Below are 26,014 nucleotides of genomic sequence, written 5' to 3'. Positions count from 1 at the left end.
TGTCCCTCGTGCTGCACCGGCCGTAGTGCTTCAAGAAAACACACAGTACTCTTCTGCCTCTCGACTCACCTGTTACGAAATCCTGCTACTCTCTCCTTCTCATGTCACCATACAGAGCTGTCAAGACTTTAACGCTGCCAGGGGGAGGGATAAATTAGGAGCTTGGTATTAACAGATACTAACTACTATATATAAAATAGATAAACAACAGCTCCTACTGTATAGCACAGGGAATTATATCCAATACCTTGTAATAACCTATAATGGAAAAGAACCTGATAAACAATATATATATGTGTGTATAACTGAATCACTTTGCTGTACCCCAGAGACTAACACAACACTGTAAAACAACTATACTTCAATTAAAAAAAAATTTAATCCTGCCACCTTGCTTCCTTTATCCACTGATGGAACGTCTCACAACTGTGTCATTAACACTAGATCATTATTCTATCCTAGGTGAGCTTTATCAGAAAACCCCCTCCTCCAAGTTGACCTCACTCTTCGTGTCAGTGGCTCCTACCTCTGGAAGGAAGATGGGGCCTTCCAGGCTCAATATGCCATCACTGATCAACATAAACCTCTAGAACATCGAGTCTTGCCAAATGTCAGATCAGCCCACGTAGCTGAGTTAATTGCTCTCACTTGGGCTTGCGTAACAGCAGAAGGAATGAAGGTTATGCTACGAGCCACCATACCTGTGGATTAGTGCATGATTTTGGTACGTGATAGAAACAGAGAGGACACAAGACACATAAAAAATGGGCCCCAAATAGCAGAACTTCTAGAGGCATTTTTATTACCCCAGCAGATGGTTAAAACTGAGGGAAACAGCGCAAAAAAAAAAATCAGATGAGGCCCAACAAGTATGATGAATTAGCAGACTCTTCCCCAACCACCCAAGAATCCAAGCAGTTTCCAAGCCTTGGGACTATGTCCCCTGCATCCTGCTTTGAGGCCCTAGACCCCAGTGGGATTAGTCCCCTTCCCTTGAGAGAGAGCACTAATTTAAGATAACGCCTAAGGAAATATAAAAGAGGTCCGCATGGCCCAAATAACAGCAAAAGACTCAGCAAGCACTGGATGGGGAAAAGCTGGGTGTCTGAGCCACTCAGATGGACTTTGGAATCACCGAGATGGCTCCCTGGTAGCTAGCTCTTAAGTCTCTCCCGAGTATGGTGTGTATGGTTTGCACAACATGACTCACATGGAAAGGACAAAATGCTGGGTGTAGTAGACAAACAGTAGTTTGGACCCTTTGGTTTTATTTGGATGAGGCAGTTCACTTTTCTCACCTACCAGGAAAGTAACCCTGGAAAAACCGTCAAGGTGGGGCAAGGAAGGGAGGCAGCTGCCCTCAGATTGTCCTTCGCTGGCAAATAGATTGTATCCGGTTACCAACCGCACAAGGCAACCAACATGTCCTTGCTCTCGCCTGCCTGTTTTCTCAATGGTTAGAGGCCCTCCCTTGCCGGAATACCTCAGCAATATCAGGTGCCAATGTGTTTCTGCAACAAATCTTCCCCACTTGGGTTATCCCCTCCACCGTCTCTAGTGACCCACGTTTCACTGGTAAAATTATACAGGAAATCGAAAAGGCAACACAGTAGTCAAAGACTCCACTGCCCTAACCATGCTCAGCTATCTGGTGCCCTAGAAAGAGCCAACAGCATCCTCAAGACCAAATCAGCTAACCTGTCTGAAGAACTGGACTTACCACGGCCACAAAAACTGCCCGTTGCTCTTGTGCCTCTCAGATCTTCACCCCTATTGCCACACAAGCTACCCCCTTTTGAAATGATCACAGGAGGGCCATTAAGGATGCCTTATTCATCTTGTCTAGTGGAAGATTCTAACTTCATGTGACAACCCTGAGATACTTGTCAAGGATTAACAGAATACACTCAATCCTATAATCAACAAGTCAAGCCTTCCCTTGACTGACTTCCCTTTACAACTTCCTGATCATCCCTCAAATGACTCACAAGTAGGCGATGGAGTATTCTAGAAATGCCACCATCGGAAAACCAATCTTGAGCCCCAAAGGGACCTTATACCGTTTTACTCATTGCTCACACTGCTGTCAAATCACAGGGTATTCAACCTTGGACTCATGTTTTACAACGAAAGAAATACAAGAGCTTTTCAGGTTGCAGAAGGATTTCAAGCAGGGACCTCAAACTGAGGCTCAATAGAGAGCTCCCTGCAACCCCCCACACCAAGCAGATGACGGCCAGAAGCAGATCCTCCATGATACTTGGAACAAGTAGACGATGTCAGGAGGTGGTCAGCTGCCACTCAAGACCACGGAACAAGACCCACCTGGGTGCTCCCCCCCCTTTCTCCTCTGCTTCTTGTCCTTACCATTTGTCTGGAGACCCTTCCTGCTCTTCCCACAATAACTCTGAGTTCACCATGACTTGTCCTCACCTGAGATGAGTCTTTATTTTTATCTCTCCATCCCTAAAGTTATGAGTTCCTGCTCCTCTCCCACGCCCTGTTTTCCCCTGCCTCTCAGCAAGACTATTTGCCCACAGAACCTTTAAGCTTGGGAGGAACTCATTGCCACAGACTGCTGGTATGGTCCTCCCTTTCCTGTGTGCACAAATGGTATTGCCCAGATCCCTTTGATCAATCAGAATACCTGTTTTGCTGTAACCCATCCTCTCTTTCCCTCCACCATTTTAAAGTGTACAATCCCCAACTGTGAGAAAAACCCTGCACCTATTCTAGTCTGTTGTCACATGGGTCATGTCTGTTGCCACGTCATTTTACCATGGGCCCCTTTCTGAGAATGAGCATTCATCATTATATTTACCTAGCTGTCACTGAATCCAACGTAAAACCCCCATGCCACTGGATATCCCTCATATAAGTGGAAATAATCCCACTGCCCCTCTCAGTCTAATTTCTGGGATCCAACCTAACCACGCAGGGACCTCCTTCAGACAAATCTTGTCTCCACCCTCAAATTTAGCATCCTTTGGTTTACCCTCCATCATCAAATACCTATCTCTATGCCCCCTGGCTAACTTCAGGTGATTCTTCTTTAGTCTGTGGAACTCAAGTTTATTGGCTGTTACCTGCCAACTGGGCCAGATCTTGCCACTTTGCCAATTTACCAATCCCTTCATCTCACTCTAGGCCCCACAATCTTCTTCCTGTCTTAAATAATCTCTAAAACAACCACCCCCTCCCTCAGGTTCATCTCACACTCATTATAGGAACAAAAGGGATCCGGGACATCACAGATCCCCTTGTGAATGATCTTGGTTCCTGGGGAGACAATTCAGAAAAAACAGCTACAGAACTGGGCCTTCATTCCATGCATGACCTCAGTACTTTTCTGGCAAAGGTTTGCCACCTTTTGGGTACCATCCACAAGAATCTTATCGCCTGGCTCAAGAAGTTAGACTCAACAACAGAATCATCTACTCATTGCCGAAGCAATTCACTTTGTCCTCGAATAACATCCACTGGCCTCAAATTGGTGACTCACCAACAACGAGAAACCCAGAGTGCTGTTCTCCATAAATGCATCACCCTGTATATGACCCAAAAGAGGGGCTCATGCACAATGGTCGGAAGCAACTGTTGCACCTTTGTCCCCAGCAACCTACCTGACATCGCCGCCATAACCAGGAAGGTTCAAGAGGTGAACAAAGAAGTGTGCGCATCACTGCCATTGCACTCACACTACCCACTGAAGAAGGACAACAGATTCTGGGAGTTCTGGTAGAAGGTCTGCGAAGTTAGGCACAAGGACCAGTTCAGCCTCTAGTCCTCATCTTCGCATTTATCTTCAAGGTATCCCTCTCATCAAATGTCGGTGTGTCATACAGTACAGCTATTGTCAACCATCATCAAGTCTCAACAGATGATTCAGCTGGTTCTAAATGAATAGAAAACAACCAAAGAGAAATGGACGTATATTGATTAGAGAAAAGAATACCTCTTCTTCCCTTGAACAAAAAGGGGATCTGACAAAGATTCTTTGCTTGTCCAAACTTTGGTCAGTTCCCTTGAACCTTCTCCCCAACAAGGCCCATCCCTGTACTTCCTTCTAGAATCCAGTTTTAGCCAGAATCTTGCTAAGTCAGTTTAGCAGAATTCCCCACCCATGATATCTGATCAAACTCAGCATCCCCACTGCCCCCCAGGGGATATCTGATCACCCTTACCTGCCTTCAGCCAGAATCCCCACCAGACTTGACATCTCCTCTTAGTAATTTTCCATCCACCAATGCAGCCCCGCCCTCCACTTGCTCTGGCTGTATTTTGAATCAGGCCCAGTTCTATATTAGAGTCTCTATTGTAATTTTTTAAAGTAAAATCTATCTTCACCACCTTAACTCCTGCCTGTTCCCTTAACAGTGCTCTTTTTCACCTGGCATGTCGGTAAACTGGCCATTTCTGAAGCTCTGCCAGACTTGGCAGATTCCTAAAACTTGAGGCCTGCTGGGTGATCTGAGGACTTACTCTAGAGAAACCCGCCCTCAGGTAAGGAAAGCTCTCATTTCCGAGGCTGGGAGGTGGAGGCCAAGAGGGAAGTTTTCCGCCTTCCTGCCCTCTCAGCGGCGCCTTCACCTCCTGAACCGGCCGCCAGTCTGTTGGGCCCCGTACTTCCCTAGGTCTGGATATGCAGTCTCTGTGGACCTTAGATCCAGGCTTCCCACCTCAAGCCTTCAGCATCCAAACCGACCGGATTTAAAGCTCCTCTTGGAATATAATTAGCACTTAAAGCTCCGCTCCGCAGGGTTTTTTGCCCGCCCGCCCAGCACCTGTGGTGCTGCATTGTTACATTTCATTTGCACAAAATAGTGTTCTTTGCTTGGACCCCTAATGTGTGCTAGGTGAGCCACTAGAAGCATACCTAACCCCTCACCCCAGCCCTTTGCCCGGCGTTCCAGATAAGAATTTGGAGGCTCGGAAAAGTTAAGTAACTTGCCCATCTCCATGCCTCAGGTCTGTGACAACCCAGGACTGCAACCGCGCCTCTGTCGCTCGGCACTCCGTATCCAAGGCACCGTACGCCTGACGGCAACGGAGACAAGTCCTGAAGTGCCAAAGACACCCTCAGGCTTTTGAAAAGAGGTTTCAGGCCAACTAATCTCTAGATTTTTTATTATTCATTTATTTATTTATTTTTAGCCTAAGAACAGACACTTGGGTCCCTCCTCCCCCGCCCTTCTTACTGCCCACTGCTGCCTCAGTATCCCCACCCACCCACTAGGCGGGATAAACAGAAGTCTTCATTTCTTCTTGCCCCTCCTTCTGTGAGGCGGGCCGCTTTGGGGGGGTTCTACCCGGCTCCTCCAAATCAAGGATGGGAGTGACAGGGGCGGGCTGGGGAGGACCCCAGGTCTGGGAAGAGTAAAAGGGTCGCCTGTCCAGCTCCACCGCCGGCACCTGCTACCAAGAAGCCTCTGGCTGAGGTACCGCCCCCGGTCCACGCCCGGGTCCGCGCGCTGAGAGAGCACTGGCCCTTTAAGAGCGGCGGCGGTGGAGAGCAGGGAGGAGGGCCGGGATCGCCTGGAGCTGCGCGGAATTCGCTGTGAACGTCAGGCGCTGGCTCCCTGGCTAGCTCACTCGCTCCGACCGGCTCCCTGCGCCTCATCCCTGGACTGTGCGGCGACCCGGGCCCGGTCGGGCGCGGGGCGAGCAGAGTCCACGGGCGAGAGGCGCGCGCTCTGGGCAGCGCCCGGCCCCGGGCATGGACAGAAGGAGCTGGGCGCGCAGGGGGCGCCGCGGGACAGGGCGGCCGGAGCGCTGAGCCAGACAAAGGCTCAGGAGTTGCGCTTGCTCTCGGGAGCCCGGCCCCGGGAGCCGAGGCTGCTGGACCCCGCGGCAGGCGGCTCCGGCCCTCCCTCTCCCCCGTGGGCCGGCTCTGCGCGGCGGGACCTGCCCGGCCCGCTTCTCCTCGGGCGTGGGAATTTGTCGAGGAGACCTAAGTGGCTCCGGCGACGACTGCGACCGGGAGGTCTGCCGCGCGCCCGCCGGGCGAGGAGCCAGGGAGCGTCGCAAGTTTCCGACCCGAGTGCGAGGACCCGGCGCCGGTGAGCGGGCGATCCCCGCTTGCAGCGCTCCGGGCCCGGCTGGGCTCCGAGAGCATGGGCAGCGACCGGAGCGCGCCCAGACGGCTGGGCTGGGCGGGCTGTCTCCTTGGAGGCCGGGAAGCGGCGGCGCGGCCGCGATTGCTGCCTCTGCTGCTGGTGCTTCTGGGCTGCTTGGGCCGCGGCGCAGCGGCGGAGGACGCAGAAGTCAATGCCGAGGTAAGGTCCCCCGTCCAGCCCCTTTGAGGCGGGTTGGGGGACTTGGAGGTTGGGAGAGAGCCACGCCCGCAGCCTGAAGCGTGGAGGGATGGGGAAGGGCGCGGAGGTGAGACCCTGTCCCGGAGATGGGGAGAAAGGGGACCGGGCAAGCTGCCCCTCCCCAGCTGGCCCTTGGCGGTGCGCCTCTCCCAAACCCTGGAGGGCGTAGGGCTTGCGCCCACTCTCTACCCCTACTGCCCTGCCCTAGGCGCTGATCCTTCCCAGCCCGCGTCCCAGGAACCGCTTTTGCCGGCCCAGCCATTGCTCCCCTCCTTCCCTCCCTCCCGGACGTCTGATTCCTCGAGAGCCCTGCGGACGCGCAGTGACGTTCTTTGCGAGTGGGGAGGGGACTGTTGGGGGGGGGCTTGGACAAAGCAGGCAGCGCTCCCACCTAGGTAGCCTCTAGTTTGGGTGGCACAAAGCCGCGCATGCAGGCCGGGATAGGGGGAGGGGTGCGAACCTCCGAGGCAGCAGGATTGAGGGGGCGCTTTGGAGACTTTCTTGGGCTCTTGCGCGCAAGCCGCGCCACGGCCAGGTGGGATCTAAGACGGAGATCCTGTCACCCCCGGCGCTTTCTCCCACTAGCACCCCTACACCAAGGCCCGGGTCCAAGAGGGCGGACTCCGAACATCTATCTTTTCTCCAGGAGTCCGCCTGACACCCCTACGGATGCCCATCTCTGGATCTGTCCCGCGGGTAATCAGGCGCGGCCTCCTGGCGCAGAACTGGGTCCAGCCAGCGCCCCTGGCTCGCTGGGGTCGCCGAGCGCCGTCCTCCCGAGCAGGAACAGTAAGGGCACCAGTTCCACTGACCCAGGGCAAAAGCGAGTTCTTTTCCTACTTCCAAGACCCTGTTCCCCGCCCCAGAGAAGAGAGAATTGGGTTCGTGGCGGGGAGACACCCGCCTCTGCGCGGGCTCCAGTAGGCTCGGGCCTGGGTGCCCTTGAGCCCGCCCGGGGCCTCCTGCCGCCTGTACTGCTGCAGGCTTGAGTCCCGTTTCTATTTGCAGCCAGGCGGGTGCTCCCTCCCAGCCCCCGGCAGCTTCCCCACCTCCCCGGCTGCCTGGGAGATTTTTCCGATGGAAGCCTGCCCTTCCCCGCCCTACTTTAATAAAAGCACGGAGGAAGGGCAGGGAATTCCTCCCAGCTCAAGTTACACCTCCCAGCCAGTTCCCCACCTGCTCTGCCCTCCCTCTCTGGCCTGGCCAGGGAAAGCTACAGGGAGCCAGGCCCTGGCAGGAGGCAGAGTTGGAGCCCAGCTCCAGCCCAGTCCAGCTCTTCCACTCCCTTCCCCCATTCACAAAGACAGGGGCTTATAGGAGGCTCCTGCTGGTGGGGATTGTCCTTCAGCCTGCCATTCAGGTACTGGGTAGAGAGTGCTGTCAGGGCCCACCTGCCACTCTCTGGAGGTGAATACCAAAGAACTGCAAGTCACAGACCCACCCCTGAGGAGTTTATAATCTATTTAGGAATGGCATCTCTGCACAGAAAGCTATTCTGAACCAAACAGGAATTTGGTGGTCAGGCATTGTGAATTCACATCTTAGATGGCCAGGAGCTGGGGCACTGGGACCTGTGCTCTGAGGGCCTTCATTCTCTCTTTCTTTTGCTTCTGTTACTCCATCACCCACCTCTTCTCCCAGCTGAGTGAGTACCCATAGCCCAGGGCCTGTATTGGGGCCACAGGTCATGGCCCTACACCTGTGGTGACACTGGCTAAAGATTCTGACTGACCTGCAGCCCCTCTCCTCGGGAGAAAAGTTGATTTGGGCTGTTGCTAGAAGAAACTCTGGAAGGTACAGGAGACCCTTGAATGTTGGAAGCCAGCGTAGATGGAGGGCTAGAGACAGATGGGCTATCCCAGATCCTAGAGTTGGCTTCGGGGTGCAGGCTGTTCCCTGGAGTTGCATTAAGTCTGGCCAGATTAGAGCCCAAAGAGTTGAATGGCTTCAGCAGCCAGCCTATTTGCCCCAAGGCTGTGGGAAAATTGTTCCCAGATCTACACTATCTAAGGACCAGCTTCAGATACTCCTGGGCCTGGCTTCACCCTGTGTCCAGAGCCCTCATCCCTTGGAGCAGGGCTTTGGTCCTTGACCACAGCTTCAGACCTCAGGTCAGGTCATGACTGGGACCTTCTGAGAAGCTTGGCAATTGAGCCAAGGCCAGACCCTCTCCCTCTCTCCCCCTCACAGGGCAGAAACCAGAGTGGTTTCATCAGACTAAGGAATCAGGGAGTCTGGCATGTGCTAGGAGCCAGCAGACACCTGCAACCTGCCAGGCCCCAGCCTGGAGAAGGCTGTCTTCCTTGGGGAAGCCACCGCTGAGCTACTCTGCCCTGTCGCACTCCCTCCCTTGGCTGTCAGCTCCCAGTCTCCAGCCATTCTGCCTGCGTAGCCCTGCCTGACAGGTACCAGCTGTAGCTCCTGGCCTCCCCAACCTGAGTCCAGTCTCCCCTTCAGATCTCTGTCCTGCTCATTCTGGCCACAGCACCTCCTAGCCCACTTAAGTGCCTTTGGTTTTCACCCGGAGAAGCTTTGGTCTCTCCACACTTTCCCTTCTTCCTCCTCCCCAGACACACCTCTGGGTCCTTAGCTGGCTTGCCTTCACCCCATGGAGGTGACTCAGGCTTAAAGAGTTCACAGGTGTGGTCCCACTGCCACTAAAACATGGGCACACCCATCTTCTCTGAACAGTCTCCTGCATATCTTCCTTGCCCGTACCTGGCAGCTGAGCAGGAGAGCAAAAAAGCTCGAATTTTGCTTTTGACCTTCAGGTCTGGCTGGCGAGCTGCAGCCCCAGGCTTCTTGTGTTCCAGACTCCACACTTCCATGCTGGTCCCTGGGGCCCCACTGAGGCCCTCTTATTAGTACCCATTCCTAACTGTGGAGCAGAAACTGCAGGGGCCCCCCTGCCCACCCTCGAGGAGAAGGGGTTAATGTGAGGGCCTTGTCTTTGGCAACCTATAGAAGCTGCATCGTCTCTCCTTCCTTCTCCCTCTTTGCTTTTTGGTCTGTTCTCTTATCACTAACAAGCCACTCCTCTCCACACTATTTCAAAACCTAGAGAACTGAGCTGATGGGCACTGCCAAGGACCCAGGATCTGATTGGGCTCTGCCCTTCATGCCCAGCCCTTTGCCAGGGCCCTATGTTTGGGCTGCCCTGGGTCTAGTCAGTCAGCTGCCTCCTTGCAAAGAACAGCCCAGTGTGTGCTCCTTGTCTGCCTATCACCTGACCTGCCCATTCTGACTCCTGGACACAAACGCCTTCCTTTGCCCCACCCCAAGGAGGGTGGAGAGGAAACAATGTAGAAACACACCCAGGTCCCCCAAAGAAGACTTCCTCTAAATCCCTCCAAATCCTGCCCATGTTCTCTGATGCCACCTCAGAACAGCAATGCTGCCCGGCAAGGAAAAGCCTCTCCCTGCTGAGTGCCTGGTTCTGGCCACCCCTCCACGCCCCTTTTGTTACTTGTTCCCTGCCATTGGCACCTTTGCCCAGCTGGGAGTGTGACTTCTGCCTGAGGCCAGCTGCCAGTGTCCTTGTGAAGGCCACTGCTTCCCAGCTCAGGTTAAAGTTAGTGCTATCAACTGAATCCCCTCCAAAATTCATATGTCAAAACCTAACTTCCAAGGTGATTATATTTGGAGGTGATTAGGTCATGAGGGCAGAGCCCTCATGAGTGGGATTAGCGCTCTTATAAAAACTGTCTGAAAAAGCTCCTTTGCCCCTTCCCCCATGTGAGGACACAGCAAGAAGTTGGCAGTTTGCAGCTTGAAGGAGGAGCGCCTTCACCAGCTTGACCATGCTGGCACCCTGATCTTGAACTTCCAGCCTCCAGAACTGAGAAATAAATGTTGTTATGAGCCACCCAGCTTATGGTATTTTTGTTATAGCAGCCAGGTGGACTAAGGCAGTTGGCATCTTCAGTATTGTCCCAAGATTTATGTAGTTCAGACAGCTGGCCACTCAGGCAAAAACCAAGCCCCATGCCCAGCTCTGCTTTGGGCATGGAGAGGTGTTCTCTGAGTCAGGAGAAGCAGAGAGGGCTTGGGGGCTCTCTGCTGACTCCTTCTCCATCTCAGAGTCCTGGGAGGACTCCACAGATGAATGTGAGGACCTGGGATCCTGAAGGTAGCTGAACACTTCGGGCCTGAGGCACACAATAGGCGCCTTCTAGCTGGACCCCCCCCCCCACCATCAAGTCAGCCCCCAGAAAACCACTGGTTTGAGGGACACCTGGGCCCTTTAGGGGAGGTTGTGCAGGCTTTGCAGCCCTGGGCAAGAACAGCAGGGCTGTATAAGATGGGCCTGGATCAGAGAGACAAAGAGGGATCCCTCTTCCCAGATCCCACTTCCCTGTTGGAACAGCAGGAAATGAGCAAAAAGACCCAACTCAGCCTCCAGTGTCTGGACAGATAGATGGGGATCTGGGTCCTAGCCAGTAGCCAGCCTTCAGCAATGCCCCATCTGATAGCCACAGAGCCTGGAGGCCAGGGCTGGATCGGCTCTCCAGGACCAGCCCTTAGCTCTGGACACCACCATGTCCTTCTCCCAGGAGCAACTGCCACCCCAGAGGGGACATATGAGCATGGCTCCTGATCCACAGGAGGCTCTTGCAAAACAGCGGCAAACATAGCAGTGACAGTGAGATGCAGGTGGCATTTGCTATTGGGCAAGTCACTGAACCTGTCTGAGCCTCACTTTCCTTATCTACAAAATGAGATGAGTAATAGTATCTACTGGATGGAATTATTGGGGAAATTTAGTGCATTTATGTATAAAATGCCGAACGCTATGCACTGTGTCCTTCACGTTGGGCCCAGCGAGACCAGGTATTATGTTGAACACCTTCAACATACTCAGTTCTATCCTGGGCAGGGCCTAGGGGTGTTTTGTAAGCATTTTCACATTTCATCCTGGTGTTAACGTTGTAAGTTTATGACCCCATTGTACAGAAAGGGAAACTGAGACTCTGAGGTGAGAGGAACTACCCTGATTCCCCAGCCTGAGGTGGTGGCAGAGCTGTGATTTAAACCTGGTCAGTGTGGCTTTGAGCCTGAGCTCCCAGCCCCCACGCTGGGTTAAAGGCTGCAGGTCAGAGCCCCGCGTGTCATGCTTTGGAAGTGCCGCCAGGCTGGAGCTGCCCTCAGCCACGTGAGCCCGGAGCCCTCCCCTGACCTGTGCAGCCACCCAGGCTCTGCCTGGAAGGCAGCCTCACGGAATAGACAACACCTACAGGGGGTTTTCCAGGTAAGGCCCCAGGTCTGGCCCCCAGCCAACCCGAAACCACTAGCAAACAGGGTTCTGTTCACCCCACCCCTGCCCGCCCACTGGCCAAAGGACCTGTCTGTTTTCCCTCTAGGTTCAGGAGTGCAGGGCAGGCTGGGAGCCACACGGTAAAGAAGTGGCATCCATCTCCTTCCTGCTTCCCTGGCTGGACAGCTCCCACCCCACCGGTTCTCCCCACCCCACCATCCAGAGCCCCTTCCCCACCTGCAACTTTCCCATCTTGGGGGATTAGATTTGAACCACAAATGAGCAAATGTGTTCTTCTAGAACTGCTTAAACGTGGACCATGCTGCCTCTAAAGGGAGTAAACCCAAGAAGGATGGGGTGGCCTGGCTTGGTGCCCCTTTCTTCACTGGCCTTGGGACTAGTTATGACATCTGTGCTCTCAACTCAATGTGGCAGCTATAATTGGGACCCCATGTTGCCAAGTAAGTGTTGGGGGCTCAGAGATGTCTTAGCCCTCTTCCACTACTCAGAGGCCTGATATGTGGACAAGTAGTTTGTACCAAGGGGCAGATGTCACTGGGAGGCAGATTTCTGCTCCAGCCTGAGGGAGAGCCTTCTAATAGACATTGCCGCCCAAAGACAGAATGCACTACCTTGGCGACAGTGAGCGCCCACCTCTTCAGGGGTCCCCGTGGTCCCAGTGTGGTCCATGGAGGCTTCAGTGAGGTAGCTGGATGATGGCCTTGAGGTCCCTCCCAGTCTGAGACTGGGGGAGTCTAGGGCCTGCTTGGGGTCACCTAGCTGATAAACGGGCAGGTGTGGACACGATGGTTCTGGAGTGCACACTCTGCCTCTCCATCCAGCTCCCCAGGACTCATCATCCCATTCAGCACAGGCCCGATGCCTGGCATGGCCAGGAGCGCAGAGCCAGGCGAGGCATTGGCCTGCTCCCTCAGACTGGGATGGGGGTAAGGTGACGGGCACAATAAGGACCTCAGGACACCTTTTACTGTGAAAGGTCTGTGTCTACTGCTGGCGGACCTGACAAGACACCTTTTGTGCCTGTCTGGGCAGCCCTGCCAGGGTCTGCTTGGCCTGCAGAGAGAGCCATGGGTAACAGAAGCTGAGCAGAGCCAGGAGAGATTGTCCTTATCACACAGGGTCTGATAAGGCTGGATGGGAGGGGGCTCTGCTGATCTGAGCAGGAGGAGCTGGCTGAGGTGGCAGAGGCCGGGTGCTGGCCCCCGCCCCCACAGCTACTTAATGCACAGTATTGATCTGGCGGCTCCTTCCCAGACTCACCCTCCCTGCAGGCCTGCCTTGGCGTTGTCTCAGCAGTCCTGGGGGGCAGCCCTGCTGACGTGGCCCAGCGCCCACACCCAGCCGGGGATGTGCAGTGTGGGGAGGATTAGACACCCTCCCCCAGTGCTGTGCTGGGCACTGTTCCCGAGAAGGGCCAGAACCCAGCGTCTCCAGCCTCAGGCCAAGAGCCGCTGGTGCTACTTCACAAAGAGCCTGGTCCAGTAGCACTACTTACAGGCTCCAGTTCTGGCCATAGACTAGCTGTGTGCCCCTGGGTGGGCCACTCATCCTCTCTGAATCTTGCTGTGTAATGGGGATCAGGCACTTGTGAGCATTGAATGGGGTGGCAAAAGTGGATAGCCTGGCCCCCAGCAGATTCTCAGCCCTTGACTGCTGCATTTATGGCCTCCTCTAGGGAACAGGGGCCTTCCCCTCAGACTCTTGATGGCCCCACATCTCCTTGTCTGGGCCAGCCACTCGCCAGATGCATCTATACATACTTAAGGGATGGGGTTTGGAGCTCAGGAAAGAAATGGCTGAAAGAACCAGGATGGGTGGGGTCTCCTGCAGCAGCAGCCTCCCACCCTGGGCTGCAGGCAGGCAGGGGCCTCCTGGCCCCAGAGCTCTCTCTTCAGAAACTTCCTGGTCTCCCACTGGACAATGGCCCTTGTGGAGGAGGCCCCCCTGCTCTGACACTTACTGAACTCCCTGGGCCTCGGTTTCCCCACTTGAGAAACAAAGGTTCATCTGCTTGGCTCACCCTGCCTGCGAGATTCTACGTGACAGGGAGGAAAAAGCACCTTAGGTAAGGGACAGTCTTTACTGGTAGGAGCAGCAGGGGCTTGAGCACAGCCCCTCCCCTACTTTGAGACGGGGTTGGGGGGTCAGCGGTGACCTGGGGATCGCTGCCCACTTCTGTCCCCTGGCCGCAGAGCCCTCAGCAGGCTGGAGTTAGGGCAGTACCTGCTGAGCACCTGTGCCCCCCATGCTCTTTCCCACCATTTCCTGGGCTTGTCACACTTAGCACAGCAGCAGGATGGTGGGAAGCTTCCTCCTGGGCAGCAGAGAAAGGAAAAGCCCCAGCCCTGCAGGTAGGGTAGGCGGGCTGACACTCTGTGGTCAGCTCTGAGCACATTGCCTGTCAGGCGGGCTCTGTCAGCTCCTTCGCTTTGTTGTCTCGGGGCTCGGCTACTCTGTGCCAAGGCTCTGTTTCAGCCCAGCCCACCCCTGTCCCCGGTCCTCTGCCTCGGCTTTTTACCCAGGCAGTGGCCGGGAGGCCTTTGTCACCAGGAAGGCTTGGCTGATACAGACATGGAAGCTCTTGGTTTCCCTGGCACACTTGGGCCTTTCCCGTCAGCCCTGAGCTGCCCACAGTAATGAAGGGGCCCCTCTGCCCCATCCACTCTGCTGGGCTCTGGAGCTCTTCACTGCAGACAGGCCTGGCTCCCTCCTCCTCTCCCCAGGGCCCCAGCCTGAGCCTCCCCCCACCCCCCACACCTCCCCACCCCGCCCTCCTCCTGTCACTCGCCAGACACAGATAATCAGCCCCTTGGTGGCCTGTGATTGCGCTCCCCAGGATATTTTTACCTTATGCAAATAGGTGATGCAGAGGTGCCCTCATCTGTCAGCAGGCAGCCCCAATTCTCCCCCCACCTCCAGCTGGATTCCTTTCACTGTTAGAGCTGGTCTAGCATCACAGCCTCACCTTCAAGATCCCTCCATGCTTCTTCAGGAAAACCCTGACCATTAAGGGTGGTGGACTGCCCGTGTTACAGACACACAGGAGCTTCAGGAAAGGTCTCCTGTGCTTGAGAACAGGGAGGGCGCTCTCGACACTGCCAATGTCTGGGGGAGCTGGAGGAGGAGCCCTGGGCCAGAGGGGGAGAGGGTCTGTGAGGGATGTCACTCCTGCCTTCCCCAGCTGCCCCGCCCCCACCTGAGGCTGCCCTGTTGGAGCCTGGACCCTTTCACCCTATTGGTAGAGGCAAAAGACTACCATGCTAGGAATAATGCAGCAGGGCCGGCCTCTACTATTAAGCATACGTTTATTGAGCACTTTGCTTTGCCCAGCACAGTGCCGAGCACTCCTCTGGCTTCCCCACTTCATCCTCACAGAAACCTGGGAGGTGAGGCAGATCCCGATACAACCCTCTTTTATGGACTGAATCACACACACACACACACACACACACACACACACACACACACACACACACACACACACACACACACACACACACACACACACACACACACACACACACACACACACACACACACACACACACACACACACACACACACACACACACACACACACACACACACACACACACACACACACGGCAAGGCCAAACGGCTGGGCCAGGATTGGTCCCCAGCTCTGCCTGTCCCCAGAGCCGTGGTTGTTCCTCAGCTCCCTGTCTCTGCCTCATTGTTCTATGACTGTTGCCCAGGGCCCTGAGGGGCCTTGAACCTGTGGCCGGGCACCGACAGGCTCTAGCAGTTTCCCTGCGCTGCCCTCTTTGGCTCAGCATTCACTCCCTCTAGCGGCAGCCTGGGCGTCGCTGGGCCCGGCTGTGTGGGCAGCTCTTCCACACCAGGGGCCTAGCCGGCTGCCAGGGCTGGGCTGGTGGGTGGCATTGAGGAAACAAGTAGCTGAGGAGCTGGATGTGACACATGGCTGTCAGCCCAGAGCAGCCACCGTGTGTCCAGTCACCATCCTGTCTCGTGGGCCCTTGATGTGTAGCCCTCACCTTCCAGAACTTCTCAGAGACCAGGCCTTCAGGTCCGGTCCCTCTGGGGGCCCTCAGAGACCCAGAAAAGGTTCAAAGGATACTCCTCTGTGTGGCCAAGGCCCCCCACAGCAGTCCCTGGCCTCTGTGCTCACCAGCCTCCCACAGTGGTCACCATGTTCTCATGGGCTTAGGGGCATAAGGTGGCAGGGCTGAGTCCCCGTCTTACCATAGCTCAGCTTCTCTCATTGGAGATCCCGTCCTCTGGTTCTGACTGCAATGGTCATGCCTGCTCACAGTCTTGCAGGTGTGAATTCCTCACTCTGTGGGGGCACTGGGTCTCCCCAGGGAGACTGTAAGCCCTGAGGTCAGGATGCCTCAGCCATAGTCCTTCACAGCCTCCAGCTGGCATGGCACCTGGCTCAGAAACATCTGGCAGGATGGCTGGCTAGGTGGGTGGACAGACAGACAAACAATGGACAGATGGGTAGTTGGATGAGAAGACTTGCCCAGCAAGGTCTGAAGGGGACAGGCACCCTCACTGTGTTCCAGCTGCTTTTTCCAGGGCTGTCTCTCTCACACCTCACCCCGCAATAACCCGATGGCTCCCTGTTTTGCACATGAGGAAACTCAGGCCCAGAGAGAACAGTTTGTGGTAGAGCAAAGAATGGACTTCAGGCCTCCTGCCCCACCCTTATGGGCCTGGGTGGGCTGCTGAACCCATCTGCTTTTGTTCCAGAAGGTTTAGGGTCTGTTGGGGAGCAAAGGAGCAAGCTTTCTTACTTGGTGAGAACTCAAGAGGTTCTGAACCCTGTAGGGTCCCCAGCAGTCTGCCTGTAATGGTAGAGGGCCATCCTGGAGGAGCCAGTGCAGTGCAGTACATCCTGGAGGGGCTCCTGTAGGCTGTCCTCATAGACACAGCTTCCATCTTAATGGGGAAGACAAACAATAAACACCTAAGTGAAACATACAGTGTGTCAGATGGTGACAAGTACAGGAAGGAGGAGAGAGATTACAGGGTGTAGCAGGTGGGCCTCTTTTTTACATTTGTCAGAGAACATCTCTCCAATAAGGTGATGAAACAGAGACCTAAAGAAAATGAGAGTGTGAGCCATGCCGATGTCTGGGGGAGAGCACTCCAGGCAGCAGGAACAGCAAGTGCAAAGGCCCTGAGACAAGAGCAAGCCTGGCTGGGGTGGATGATAGGAGTGAGGTCTGAGAGCAGAGCTGGGGTTGGGTCGTTCCTGTAAGAACTGGCTTTTCCTCTGAGATGGGACGTCTTTGGAGGATTCTAGGCAGGGGATTGACCAGGCCTAACTTGTGAAGGTCTTTTGTTCCAGTTCCTGTGTGAGAACAGACCATAGGAGGTGGAAGCAGGGGGAGTGGTACAGAGGCTCACAGAGTCACCCGCAGGAGATGATGGCCGCTCTGATGGGGCAGTGGCGGTGGTGAGGCGTGGTGGGATGTAGGCCGTGCTTGTTTGGAGGTGGCGGTGCCGGGACCTGCTGACCAGGTCGTGGCCTCTCCTTTGCAGAACTGGCTGCGGCTCTATGGCTACTTGCCCCAGCCCAGCCGCCACATGTCCACCATGCGCTCCACCCAGATCCTGGCCTCGGCCCTCGCCGAGATGCAGCGCTTCTACGGGATCCCTGTCACTGGTGTGCTCGACGAAGAGACCAAGACGTGAGTCCCTCCGTCAGGCCATTCCCAGACCCCACCGGCACCTGACCTCCTTCTGGCCTGCTCTGACGAGGGTTAGCATGTGCAGTTTCCAGAAAAGAGTGGCCTAGATAAGAGATGGCAAATTGTTTGATCCTCTGTGCTAGGTCTGATTAGTTAGGAGTGGCTGCCTGCAGCCTTGTGTTGAGAAAGCTCCTGAGGCCAAAGCCCAGTTCAGCAGTGAAAGCATAGGATTGATTAGTGATGTCTGCACAGGCATGGGAATGGGGAGGCGCAGCATTCATGCTGTGGTTGGGACATCCTAGCTAAGCCTTATTCTGAATCTAACAGAGGTGATATACCCCAAAGCTGCATTCTTGATGATCATACACAGAGCATAAGGTACCAGGGATAGGAGGCCTCAGGGGTAATTCCTCCCACTTCTGGGTGATATTGGTGAAAAGGGGCTCACCTTGGCAGAGCCACTGCTGAGCACCCAGTCATCCAGTAAAAGATCATTGTACCGTTTTCCTAAAGAGGAAATCGAAGCTTAGAATGTCTCCCATGCCCACTACACTCATATACGGGGCAGCTGGAGGCCGGGGTGGGAGGGTGGAAGAAGGTGGACTGCCTGGAAGAGGCAGAGCTGAACAGGCAGGCGTGTTGAGGGGAGGCTCTGTGCACCCAGGTGGATGAAGCGGCCCCGCTGTGGGGTGCCAGACCAGTTTGGGACACGCGTGAAAGCCAATCTGCGGCGGCGACGGAAGCGCTACGCCCTCACTGGGAGGAAGTGGAACAATCACCACCTGACCTTCAGGTATGGACCCCGGCTACCCAGGATGGCATCCCTCCCAGTCCATCTCCCAAAGGTACTGGCTCCTCTCTCTGCCTGGATTGAGGCCTGGGGCTTCCCAGTGGACTTGTGTGGAAGGCTTCCTTCCCCAGCAGCCCACCCCAGGGTGCCAGCCTGGACAGTCCAATCCCGATACCATGCTGATGAGACTGGCGCACCCCATAGGCATTCTCCCTCCAGAGGAGGTCAGGACCCTTCAAGCTGCATCTGCTTTGTTCTTTCCTCCCTCCTCCCACTTGCCAGAAGCCCAGGGCTGGCCTCATTGACCAAGATGAGCTCCTGCACCAGTACAAACTGGGGGTTTCAGGCATCTGAAGGGCCAGAGAGACCCAGAGTGCCGGAATCCAGGGACTGTCCAGTGGGCAGGCAGCAAGTCACCTGCACAAACCCTGGTTCAGGCACCTTCCTCCATTCTGCTGAGTCATTTGGCAAGAAACCCCTCATAGCCTCCAGCCACATGGCAGTCCCCAAAGGTCCTTCTTCCTGTTCCAGTCTAGCCATGACCTCACCTGCAGCTTCATCTCCCTGAGGTCACTTAGACCCATTCCCCCAGAATGAATTCATGAGCCAACCAGATGGAGATCTGGCCAGCACACGGACGCTTAATCTGCTTTATGTGGGAAATACCAGGCCTCATCATGCTTTTATCCTGTGCATGCTCGTGTATTCTGCACCTCAGCCATTTCCATCCCACTTTCTAGGTCTTTCTCTTGGCTATATATCACCTATACTTTTATTTACTCAATATTCTTCTTTCTTAAAATAAGCTTATTTGGCACAATGCAGCCTTACTCAGTGATACCTGAATGAATTCCCAGCCTTGACCTGTTGGTTCTTTTTTTCAAATCTACATCAAGGTGAACTGACAGTTGATATTGATGCGCATTGTCTGGGAACCAGCTCAGATCTTATGCATCTTCCTTGAGACCGTGTGTCCCCACCCCCAAACCAATGTGTGCTAGCAGTAGACAGCAGCCCCAGGCCCTGGGTGCACTCACACATGTCCCCACCCACCTGCAGCATCCAGAACTACACAGAGAAGCTGGGCTGGTACCACTCGCTGGAGGCGGTGCGCCGGGCCTTCCGTGTGTGGGAGCAGGCCACGCCCCTGGTCTTCCAGGAGGTACCCTACGAGGACATCCGGCTGCGTCGGCAGAAGGAGGCCGACATCATGGTACTCTTTGCCTCTGGCTTCCACGGCGACAGCTCACCGTTTGATGGCACAGGTGGCTTTCTGGCCCACGCCTATTTCCCTGGCCCTGGCCTGGGTGGGGACACCCATTTCGATGCAGATGAGCCCTGGACCTTCTCCAGCACTGACCTGCATGGTGAGAACAATTGGTCAGGGTCAGGACACGGGAGGCAGAGCTGGAGCTGCAGGGTTGGGAGGGGAGAACATCTCCTGGGCAGTTCTCAAGAGCAGTGACACTTGTTCTCAGTCTGCTGTTCCACCATCTCCAGGGGCTAGTAGGAAAGGAAAGGGATCATTGTACCCATTTTTCAGATGCAGAAGCTGGAGACCTGAAGTCAGAGCATCTCAGCTTCCTCTAAGAGTAAAGCAAAGGCAGGCTCTCTAACCCCCTCATCCCATGGGGTCTGGGGTGGCCAGGTCCTGGGCTGGGCCAGAGCTGACTGTGCTGCCGCCCCCACCATAGGGAACAGCCTCTTCCTGGTAGCGGTGCACGAGCTGGGCCACGCACTGGGGCTGGAGCACTCAAGTAACCCCAGTGCCATCATGGCGCCATTCTATCAGTGGATGGACATTGACAACTTCCAGCTGCCCGAGGACGACCTCCGGGGCATTCAGCAGCTCTATGGTGAGCGGGCGGCTTGGGCATGGTGGAGGCTTCTGCATGCCTGCTCTCAACTCCTAGTCCTACAAAGCATAGATACTACCACTACCCCCATTTTGTATATGAGGAAACAGGCCCAGAGACGATTAGTAGTGAGTAAACAATGGTGCTAGAAATCAAGCCAAGGCTGGCCAACTCCAGGTCCTGGCCCTCACTCAGGGGCTTCACCCAGAGCCTTCATGGTGACTCCAGGCTGGGGCCCGCAGGGGACGCACTGACCCCAGGGCCCCTCACTGCCCCTCTTTCCTCCTCAGTCTGAGTGACATTAGACCCAGGCTGTCCCTGGTATCCCAGGACCCCATTCCTCCCACTGGCCCTCCCAGCCTGAGCCTGTGCCAGGATCCCCTCTGAGTTTGTTGGTTTATCACTTCCCAGTGCCTTTGAGGCAGGCCCCACCCAAGAAAGCCCCCAGTTTGGTGGGTCAGGGCCACACTCAGTGCCCACGGCAAGCCCTTGCTGGGCACATGACAGGTGCCCTCTCACTGTGTTCCTGTCCACCTGGGAACCGTGTTCTCTCCTCTGCTTGTGTCCACTGCTTTTTGGAGCTTCCAGTGGAGCAGACTATCATCCTGAGGGGCATGTCCCTGAGGGGAGGTAGAGCCAAGGGCAGCCTCAGGGGTGCAGTGACCCAATTCAGTGTGGAGAGGTCAAGGAGGGGGCTGTATGGAGAAGGATGGAGGTCCTCCTGAGGGTGAGAGTGGTATGGTAGAGGGGTCTGCTGTGGACTGATAGGGCCTTCCACCTGGGTGGGCCTCCCATGGGGCACAGATCTCCCCAGGCTGGGGTCCCCAGGCTCCCAGGGTTTTAAGTAAGAGAACCTGGAATCCTGACTGGGTTCCAAGGCTACTCCTTCACTTCCCCCTGCCGCCCCTCTGCAGGCACCCCAGATGGTCAGCCACAGCCCACCCAACCCCTTCCCACTGTGACTCCCCGGCGGCCAGGCCGGCCGGACCATCGGCCCCCAAGACCCCCTCAGCCACCACCCCCAGGCGGGAAGCCGGAGCGGCCCCCAAGGCCAGGCCCCCCAGCCCAGCCCCGAGCCACAGAGCGGCCTGACCAGTATGGTCCCAACATCTGCGACGGGGACTTTGACACCGTGGCCATGCTGCGTGGGGAGATGTTCGTGTTCAAGGTCTGGCCCCTGCCTGTACCTCCCCAGCCCCTTGGCCCAGGCTCAGAGCAGAGAGCACCCCACCCCAAGACCCTTGCCCCACCTCCACGCTCCCTCACCGTGCAGCCCACAGGGAGCCATCAGATTCCAGACCAAGAAGAAACCAGCCCAAGGGACAAGGGACTTGCCCAGGGTCATACAATAAACCTAGGGGTCCACACCCCACTGAGGGCCATCTCCTTGGCTTCCTAAGCCGTCTCCCCCGGACCCTCCCTGACCTGGGAAGGGGTGGGGGGGGGCCTCTCCCAGTCTGAAGCAGCAAGCAGGCTGTGCTGGCTCACACCCACACCCTCCCCAGGGCCGCTGGTTCTGGCGGGTCCGGCATAACCGTGTCCTGGACAACTATCCCATGCCCATCGGGCACTTCTGGCGTGGTCTGCCCAGTGACATCAGTGCTGCCTATGAGCGCCAGGATGGGCGTTTTGTCTTTTTCAAAGGTAAGCTGGGGTAGGTGGGAGGGGCTGGGCAGCCTTTCTGCCCTAACCTCTGGCCTGATCCAGCCAGAACTGAGGGAGGAGGAGAGGGAAGGACCGCATCACACATCTTGTCCTGTTGCCCACTGCGGGCTTACTCTGGGGGAGACGAGTTCTTGTGGCAGCAAGGCAGGGGTTGGGGACATAGACAGAGTCCAGAGGACCAGGGGGCCATTGGCTGCCCTGACGGAGGAGAGTGTCCAACTTCTGCAGCACAGGGGCTCTGCCCCATCATCCTCCTTCCTTGCCTCCTATACTCTTCCTTGCCCTTTCCTCATAAGAATGGGTCCCCAAGCCCTCTCAGGGGCAGGTTCCTGTGTCTGTCTGTGGAGACAACAGAGCTCCCTACCCCCAGCTCTTCCTCTGAGGCCTGCCCCCGGGAGAGATCCTCGAGGGCAGTCCCTGTGATGGATCGGCCAGCCCCGCTGGCCCAAGCCTCAACCAGGCAGGAAGTCCCTGAGGACAGGGCTGGGCTCAGACTACAAATGAGCAGCCCTGGGCCACGCACTGGGGTGCCCCATGGATGCAGCCCCCAGACCCAGAGGCCATGCAGGGCTCCCCCTCTTTCTTGTCTCTGTACAATAACTGGGTGTGGGGGCATGGATGTTCAGGTGGAAATGGAGGCCCGTGTATAGTGTGATTGAGTGTGTGGTGTCTACAGGTGTGAGCTGGCAACTGCATGAGTGTAAATGAGTGTCATCAGGATCTGTGAGGGCCAAGGGTGTGTGATGCGAGGCTGCCCTGTATGTTGTCCTGGGTGTGTAGGTGTCAGAGCCAGTCCTCCATACAAGGATGTGTTACTGTGTGTGTGTGGGAGGGCAGGGGTGAGTGTGGAAGTGGATGTGAACAGATCTAGGGGCCCAGAATATCAGTCCTCATGCCTCCTTCCTGCCCAAGCCCCTGGCTCCAGGCTTGTCCTCACTCACTCCTGGCCTCTCCCGCAGGTGACCACTACTGGCTCTTCCGAGAGGCAAACCTGGAGCCTGGCTACCCACAGCCTCTGACCTCCTATGGCCTGGACATTCCCTATGATCGCATCGACACAGCTATCTGGTGGGAGCCCACGGGTCACACCTTCTTCTTCCAAGAGGACAGGTGAGGGCCCCTCTTCTAAAGGGAAAAGGACTCAACTGGGCCCCCCACCCTCAGGCCTCCCCAGAAAGAACTCACTACCTCTGGGGCCCAGGCTCCCAGGCCCACACTGGCCCACAGCCTGGTGCTTTTGGTCACAGGTATTGGCGCTTCAACGAGGACACGCAGCGTGGAGACCCTGGCTACCCCAAGCCCATCAGTGTGTGGCAGGGGATTCCTGCCTCCCCTAAAGGGGCCTTCCTGAGCAATGATGCAGGTACCAGAGCCAGCCCCCTCCCAGTCTGCCCAGCACTCACCATTCCCCTCCTCCACACACAGTGGGTAGGGCTTGCCTGAGGTCACCAGCATCATGATGGCATGTTTGGGAGACATGGCTGTGTCAGGCCCTGGGCTGGAAGCTTCTGGAGCATGATCTTCATGGTCTCCCTGCACTGTCACCATTTACAAAGGCCAAAGAGAGCTTGCGTAAAGAGCCCCAAATCCCACAGCGAGGAAATTATGGAGTCAAGAGTACAGCCCAGGCCTGCCTGTGCCTAGAGCTGGTGCTGAGAGCTGCCTTGCTCCCCATCCAGAGCAGAAGGGGGCAAAAGTCCTCCCAGGATGCCCCCTTACCCACCTGGCAGGGAAGCCTGATCTCTGTCGTTATAACTGTGCAACAGGGAGCTGTGGCTTTTATTTCTCCAGCAGGGTCTCTGTGAGTTTAAGAAAACTCATCAGCCCTGGTTCTCAGCCTTCAGGTTCTCAGGCTCAAGGGAGACCCAGCAGGCTTTGCTAACACTCAGGCAGGTCATATGGCTTCCCTTCTGCGCGTGACGGCATCACTCTGCGACTGCTCTGATCTAATTGTACTCAGCTGAGCACAGACCTGGTAGTTCAAAACTGGCCCTTCTTGGGGTTAAAGGGACATGGGCGAAGAGTGCCCAAGGCCAGAGAGCTGGTCCAAGGCAGCATTGGGCTCCACTCCAGGTCCGATACAGGCTGGCCATGTGGCCTTGAGCAAGACATTGGCCTCTCTAGTGCAGAGGGAAGCCAGGCCTGGGTCCCCTGATTCCAGCCACCAACCCAGCAGGCTATAGTACCCTTCTTTGCCCTGCACAAGTCAATGTTAGCCCAGCCAGGAAGCACAAGATTCTGGTCATGCCCTTGACCTATACCTCATTCCTCTCTGAGCCTGGTCTGGCTCCTGTCAGTTGGGAAGGGACAAATTTGAAAATGCCCAAGGAAGTAAGTGAGAAGGACAGTGTTTTAAAGCCGGGGCCCCTTCAGCACACTCTGGTCTTCGTCGAGGGTATCTGGCCGGCGGGCGGGGCCCAGCCTGACGCCATTCTGGCCTGCTTGCCCCTGCAGCCTACACCTACTTCTACAAGGGCACCAAGTACTGGAAGTTTGACAATGAGCGCCTGCGAATGGAGCCCGGCTACCCCAAGTCCATCCTGCGGGACTTCATGGGCTGCCAGGAGCATGTGGAGCCAGGGCCCCGATGGCCCGACGTGGCCCGTCCACCCTTCAACCCTGATGGGGGTGCAGAGCCCGGGGTGGGCGGTGATAGCGAGGAGGGCGAGGAGGGCCATGAGGCAGGCCCGGGTGGTGGAGAGGGGGACTTCGGGGCGGGGACAGACGAGGACGGAGGCAGCCGAGTGGTGGTGCAGATGGAGGAGGTCACTCGGACAGTGAACATGGTGATGGTGCTGGTGCCCCCGCTGCTGCTGCTGCTCTGCATCCTGGGCCTCACCTACGCCCTGGTGCAGATGCAGCGCAAGGGTGCGCCCCGCATGCTCCTCTACTGCAAGCGCTCCCTGCAAGAGTGGGTCTGACCCTCCGCACCAGCCCCTCCTGCTCCTCACGGTGCTAAGGGGCCGGGCTGGCCGCACCTGTGGTTCTGAGATGGCTCCTGGGGCCTTTCAGCAAGAGCCTTCGGTGGCTCCCTCAGCCTCTGGGTGGAGGCTCCTCCAGGCCCTCCAACATCCCTGCCAGCCCTGTCCCCTTGTTTATTTATGCCCAGGTATCTTTTTTTTTTTTTTTTTTGCACACTAATTGAGCATTTCTTTCTACTTTCCTGACTGGGCAGTCCCTCAGGGCAGAGGGTTAGAGTTTTCTAATTGTAGTTCTGCACCAGACAGGGAATTAGACCCCATCCCCCACCCCTGGCTTGTTCACAGCCAGAGGAGCGGAGGGGCAGAAGGCCCAGTTGGAAGAATGACTGAAGGGCTGTTCTTCAGTGTGAGCACCACAGGGCCAGAACTCTGGGCTCTGTTAGATTTGGAGCCTGGTGGGGCCTAACTGGTCTCTACCCCACTGAGTCTCTCTGGTCTTAGGAAGAAGAGCTTTCACCCAAGGGCAGCCCCAGGCCAGAGGGGGAGGGGAGGGGACTGACCAAGCGTGAGTCCTGTTGAGGTTTGGTTCCTTCCCACCCCACCTCTGATAACCCCAGCAGCCTGGGTTCCTTGTGCCTAAGAACCCCACCCCACCCGACCCCTGGCCAGCCCAGGGCCAGAAGCCTCTAACTCCCCTGTACCCCTCGAGCCCACATCTCCTTCCCTCTCTGGAGAAGGGGCCCTGGGCCTGCCTTACCAAGGACCAAATGGGGTCTGCCAAGGCCCTTCCCCCAAGGGTAGCACCGGCCTCGCCACGCAGGCTGGGCTTCCAACACCCTGCCCACTGTCTCCTCTCTGAGCTGTGACCCAAATGGGCTCTTTCTATGAGCCCCCTCCCACCCTCTGTCACCCACACCACCATCCTCAGGGGTCTCAGAACCCCACCAGCCTCAGGCTCAGCTGCCAGTGTCCGAGCTCTCCCAGGAAGAGAGGGGGCTGATGGGTGCCCAAGCTGAGGTGGTAGATGTTCACGGACGCGTGCCCACTAGGCTTGGGGGTTCTTCCCTTCCAGCTCCCTGTCCCCCAGGGCACTGGGAGCAGGGATACTGCTAGGGAAAGCCAGCAGCTTGTCCCCTCACACAGACTAGGATGGGGCTAGTGAGCCTTCCCAAAGGAGCCCAAGATAGCCTGGAGACACCTCCTCCTGGGCTCACGTTTCCTTCCCAAAGTTAGCAGGAGGCGAGGCTGCTGTGGGAAATGGTACTGTACAGCCGGCTCTGTCCCCTCTACTTTCCTGCAGCCCTGAGCAAGCAGGTTTGACACCCAGAATCCCCTGGGCCCCTGGGGGTAGGGGCTTCTCATGGGCTGGCTCCCAGTGCGGGTCCAGCTGCTTCTTCCCCCTCTCCATCCTCAGAACCACCGGAGAGCCAGCCAAGGGGGGCGGGAGGGGGTCATTGTCCACCCCCATACGTTTCTTTCTGTAAATAATCTGCACTGATTAAACTGTACAGCCGG

The 26,014-nt window shown here is 56.3% G+C and overlaps 1 protein-coding gene and 1 long non-coding RNA gene across 2 annotated transcripts; one reads left to right on the top strand and one right to left on the bottom strand.

Annotated features, from left to right (window-relative positions):
- Window positions 1-5,511: 5,511 nt before the first annotated feature.
- MMP15 (matrix metallopeptidase 15) lies at window positions 5,512-26,014 on the top strand. The gene is made up of 10 exons (XM_031458355.2): window positions 5,512-6,275; window positions 17,119-17,267; window positions 17,932-18,060; window positions 19,117-19,424; window positions 19,752-19,913; window positions 20,828-21,081; window positions 21,419-21,557; window positions 22,538-22,688; window positions 22,826-22,941; window positions 24,033-26,014. Exons 1-10 carry the CDS (start codon window positions 6,114-6,116, stop codon window positions 24,497-24,499), a joined length of 2,037 nt encoding a protein of 678 aa, XP_031314215.1. The 5' UTR covers window positions 5,512-6,113; the 3' UTR covers window positions 24,500-26,014.
- LOC116154860 (uncharacterized) lies at window positions 14,860-19,197 on the bottom strand. Its single transcript, XR_004138908.2, has 3 exons — window positions 19,111-19,197; window positions 16,368-16,512; window positions 14,860-16,032 (listed from the first exon to the last, which is right to left on the bottom strand). It is a non-coding gene; the product is annotated as an uncharacterized LOC116154860 (long non-coding RNA).

Source organism: Camelus dromedarius, chromosome 9 (genome assembly GCF_036321535.1).
Source record: "Camelus dromedarius isolate mCamDro1 chromosome 9, mCamDro1.pat, whole genome shotgun sequence".
Taxonomy (NCBI): Eukaryota; Metazoa; Chordata; class Mammalia; order Artiodactyla; family Camelidae; genus Camelus; species Camelus dromedarius.
The sequence above is the reverse complement of the archived record's forward strand: the minus strand, read 5'-3'. Positions and strand labels throughout refer to the sequence as shown.

Excerpts from the sequence above, each read along its gene's own strand:
- MMP15 (XM_031458355.2), top strand. The coding sequence starts at position 6,114 with ATGGGCAGCGACCGGAGCGCGCCCAGACGGCTGGGCTGGGCGGGCTGT. Across the intron at positions 19,914-20,827 it reads GGGCATTCAGCAGCTCTATG|GCACCCCAGATGGTCAGCCA; the intron begins GTGAGCGGGCGG and ends GCCCCTCTGCAG. Across the intron at positions 22,942-24,032 it reads CTTCCTGAGCAATGATGCAG|CCTACACCTACTTCTACAAG; the intron begins GTACCAGAGCCA and ends TTGCCCCTGCAG.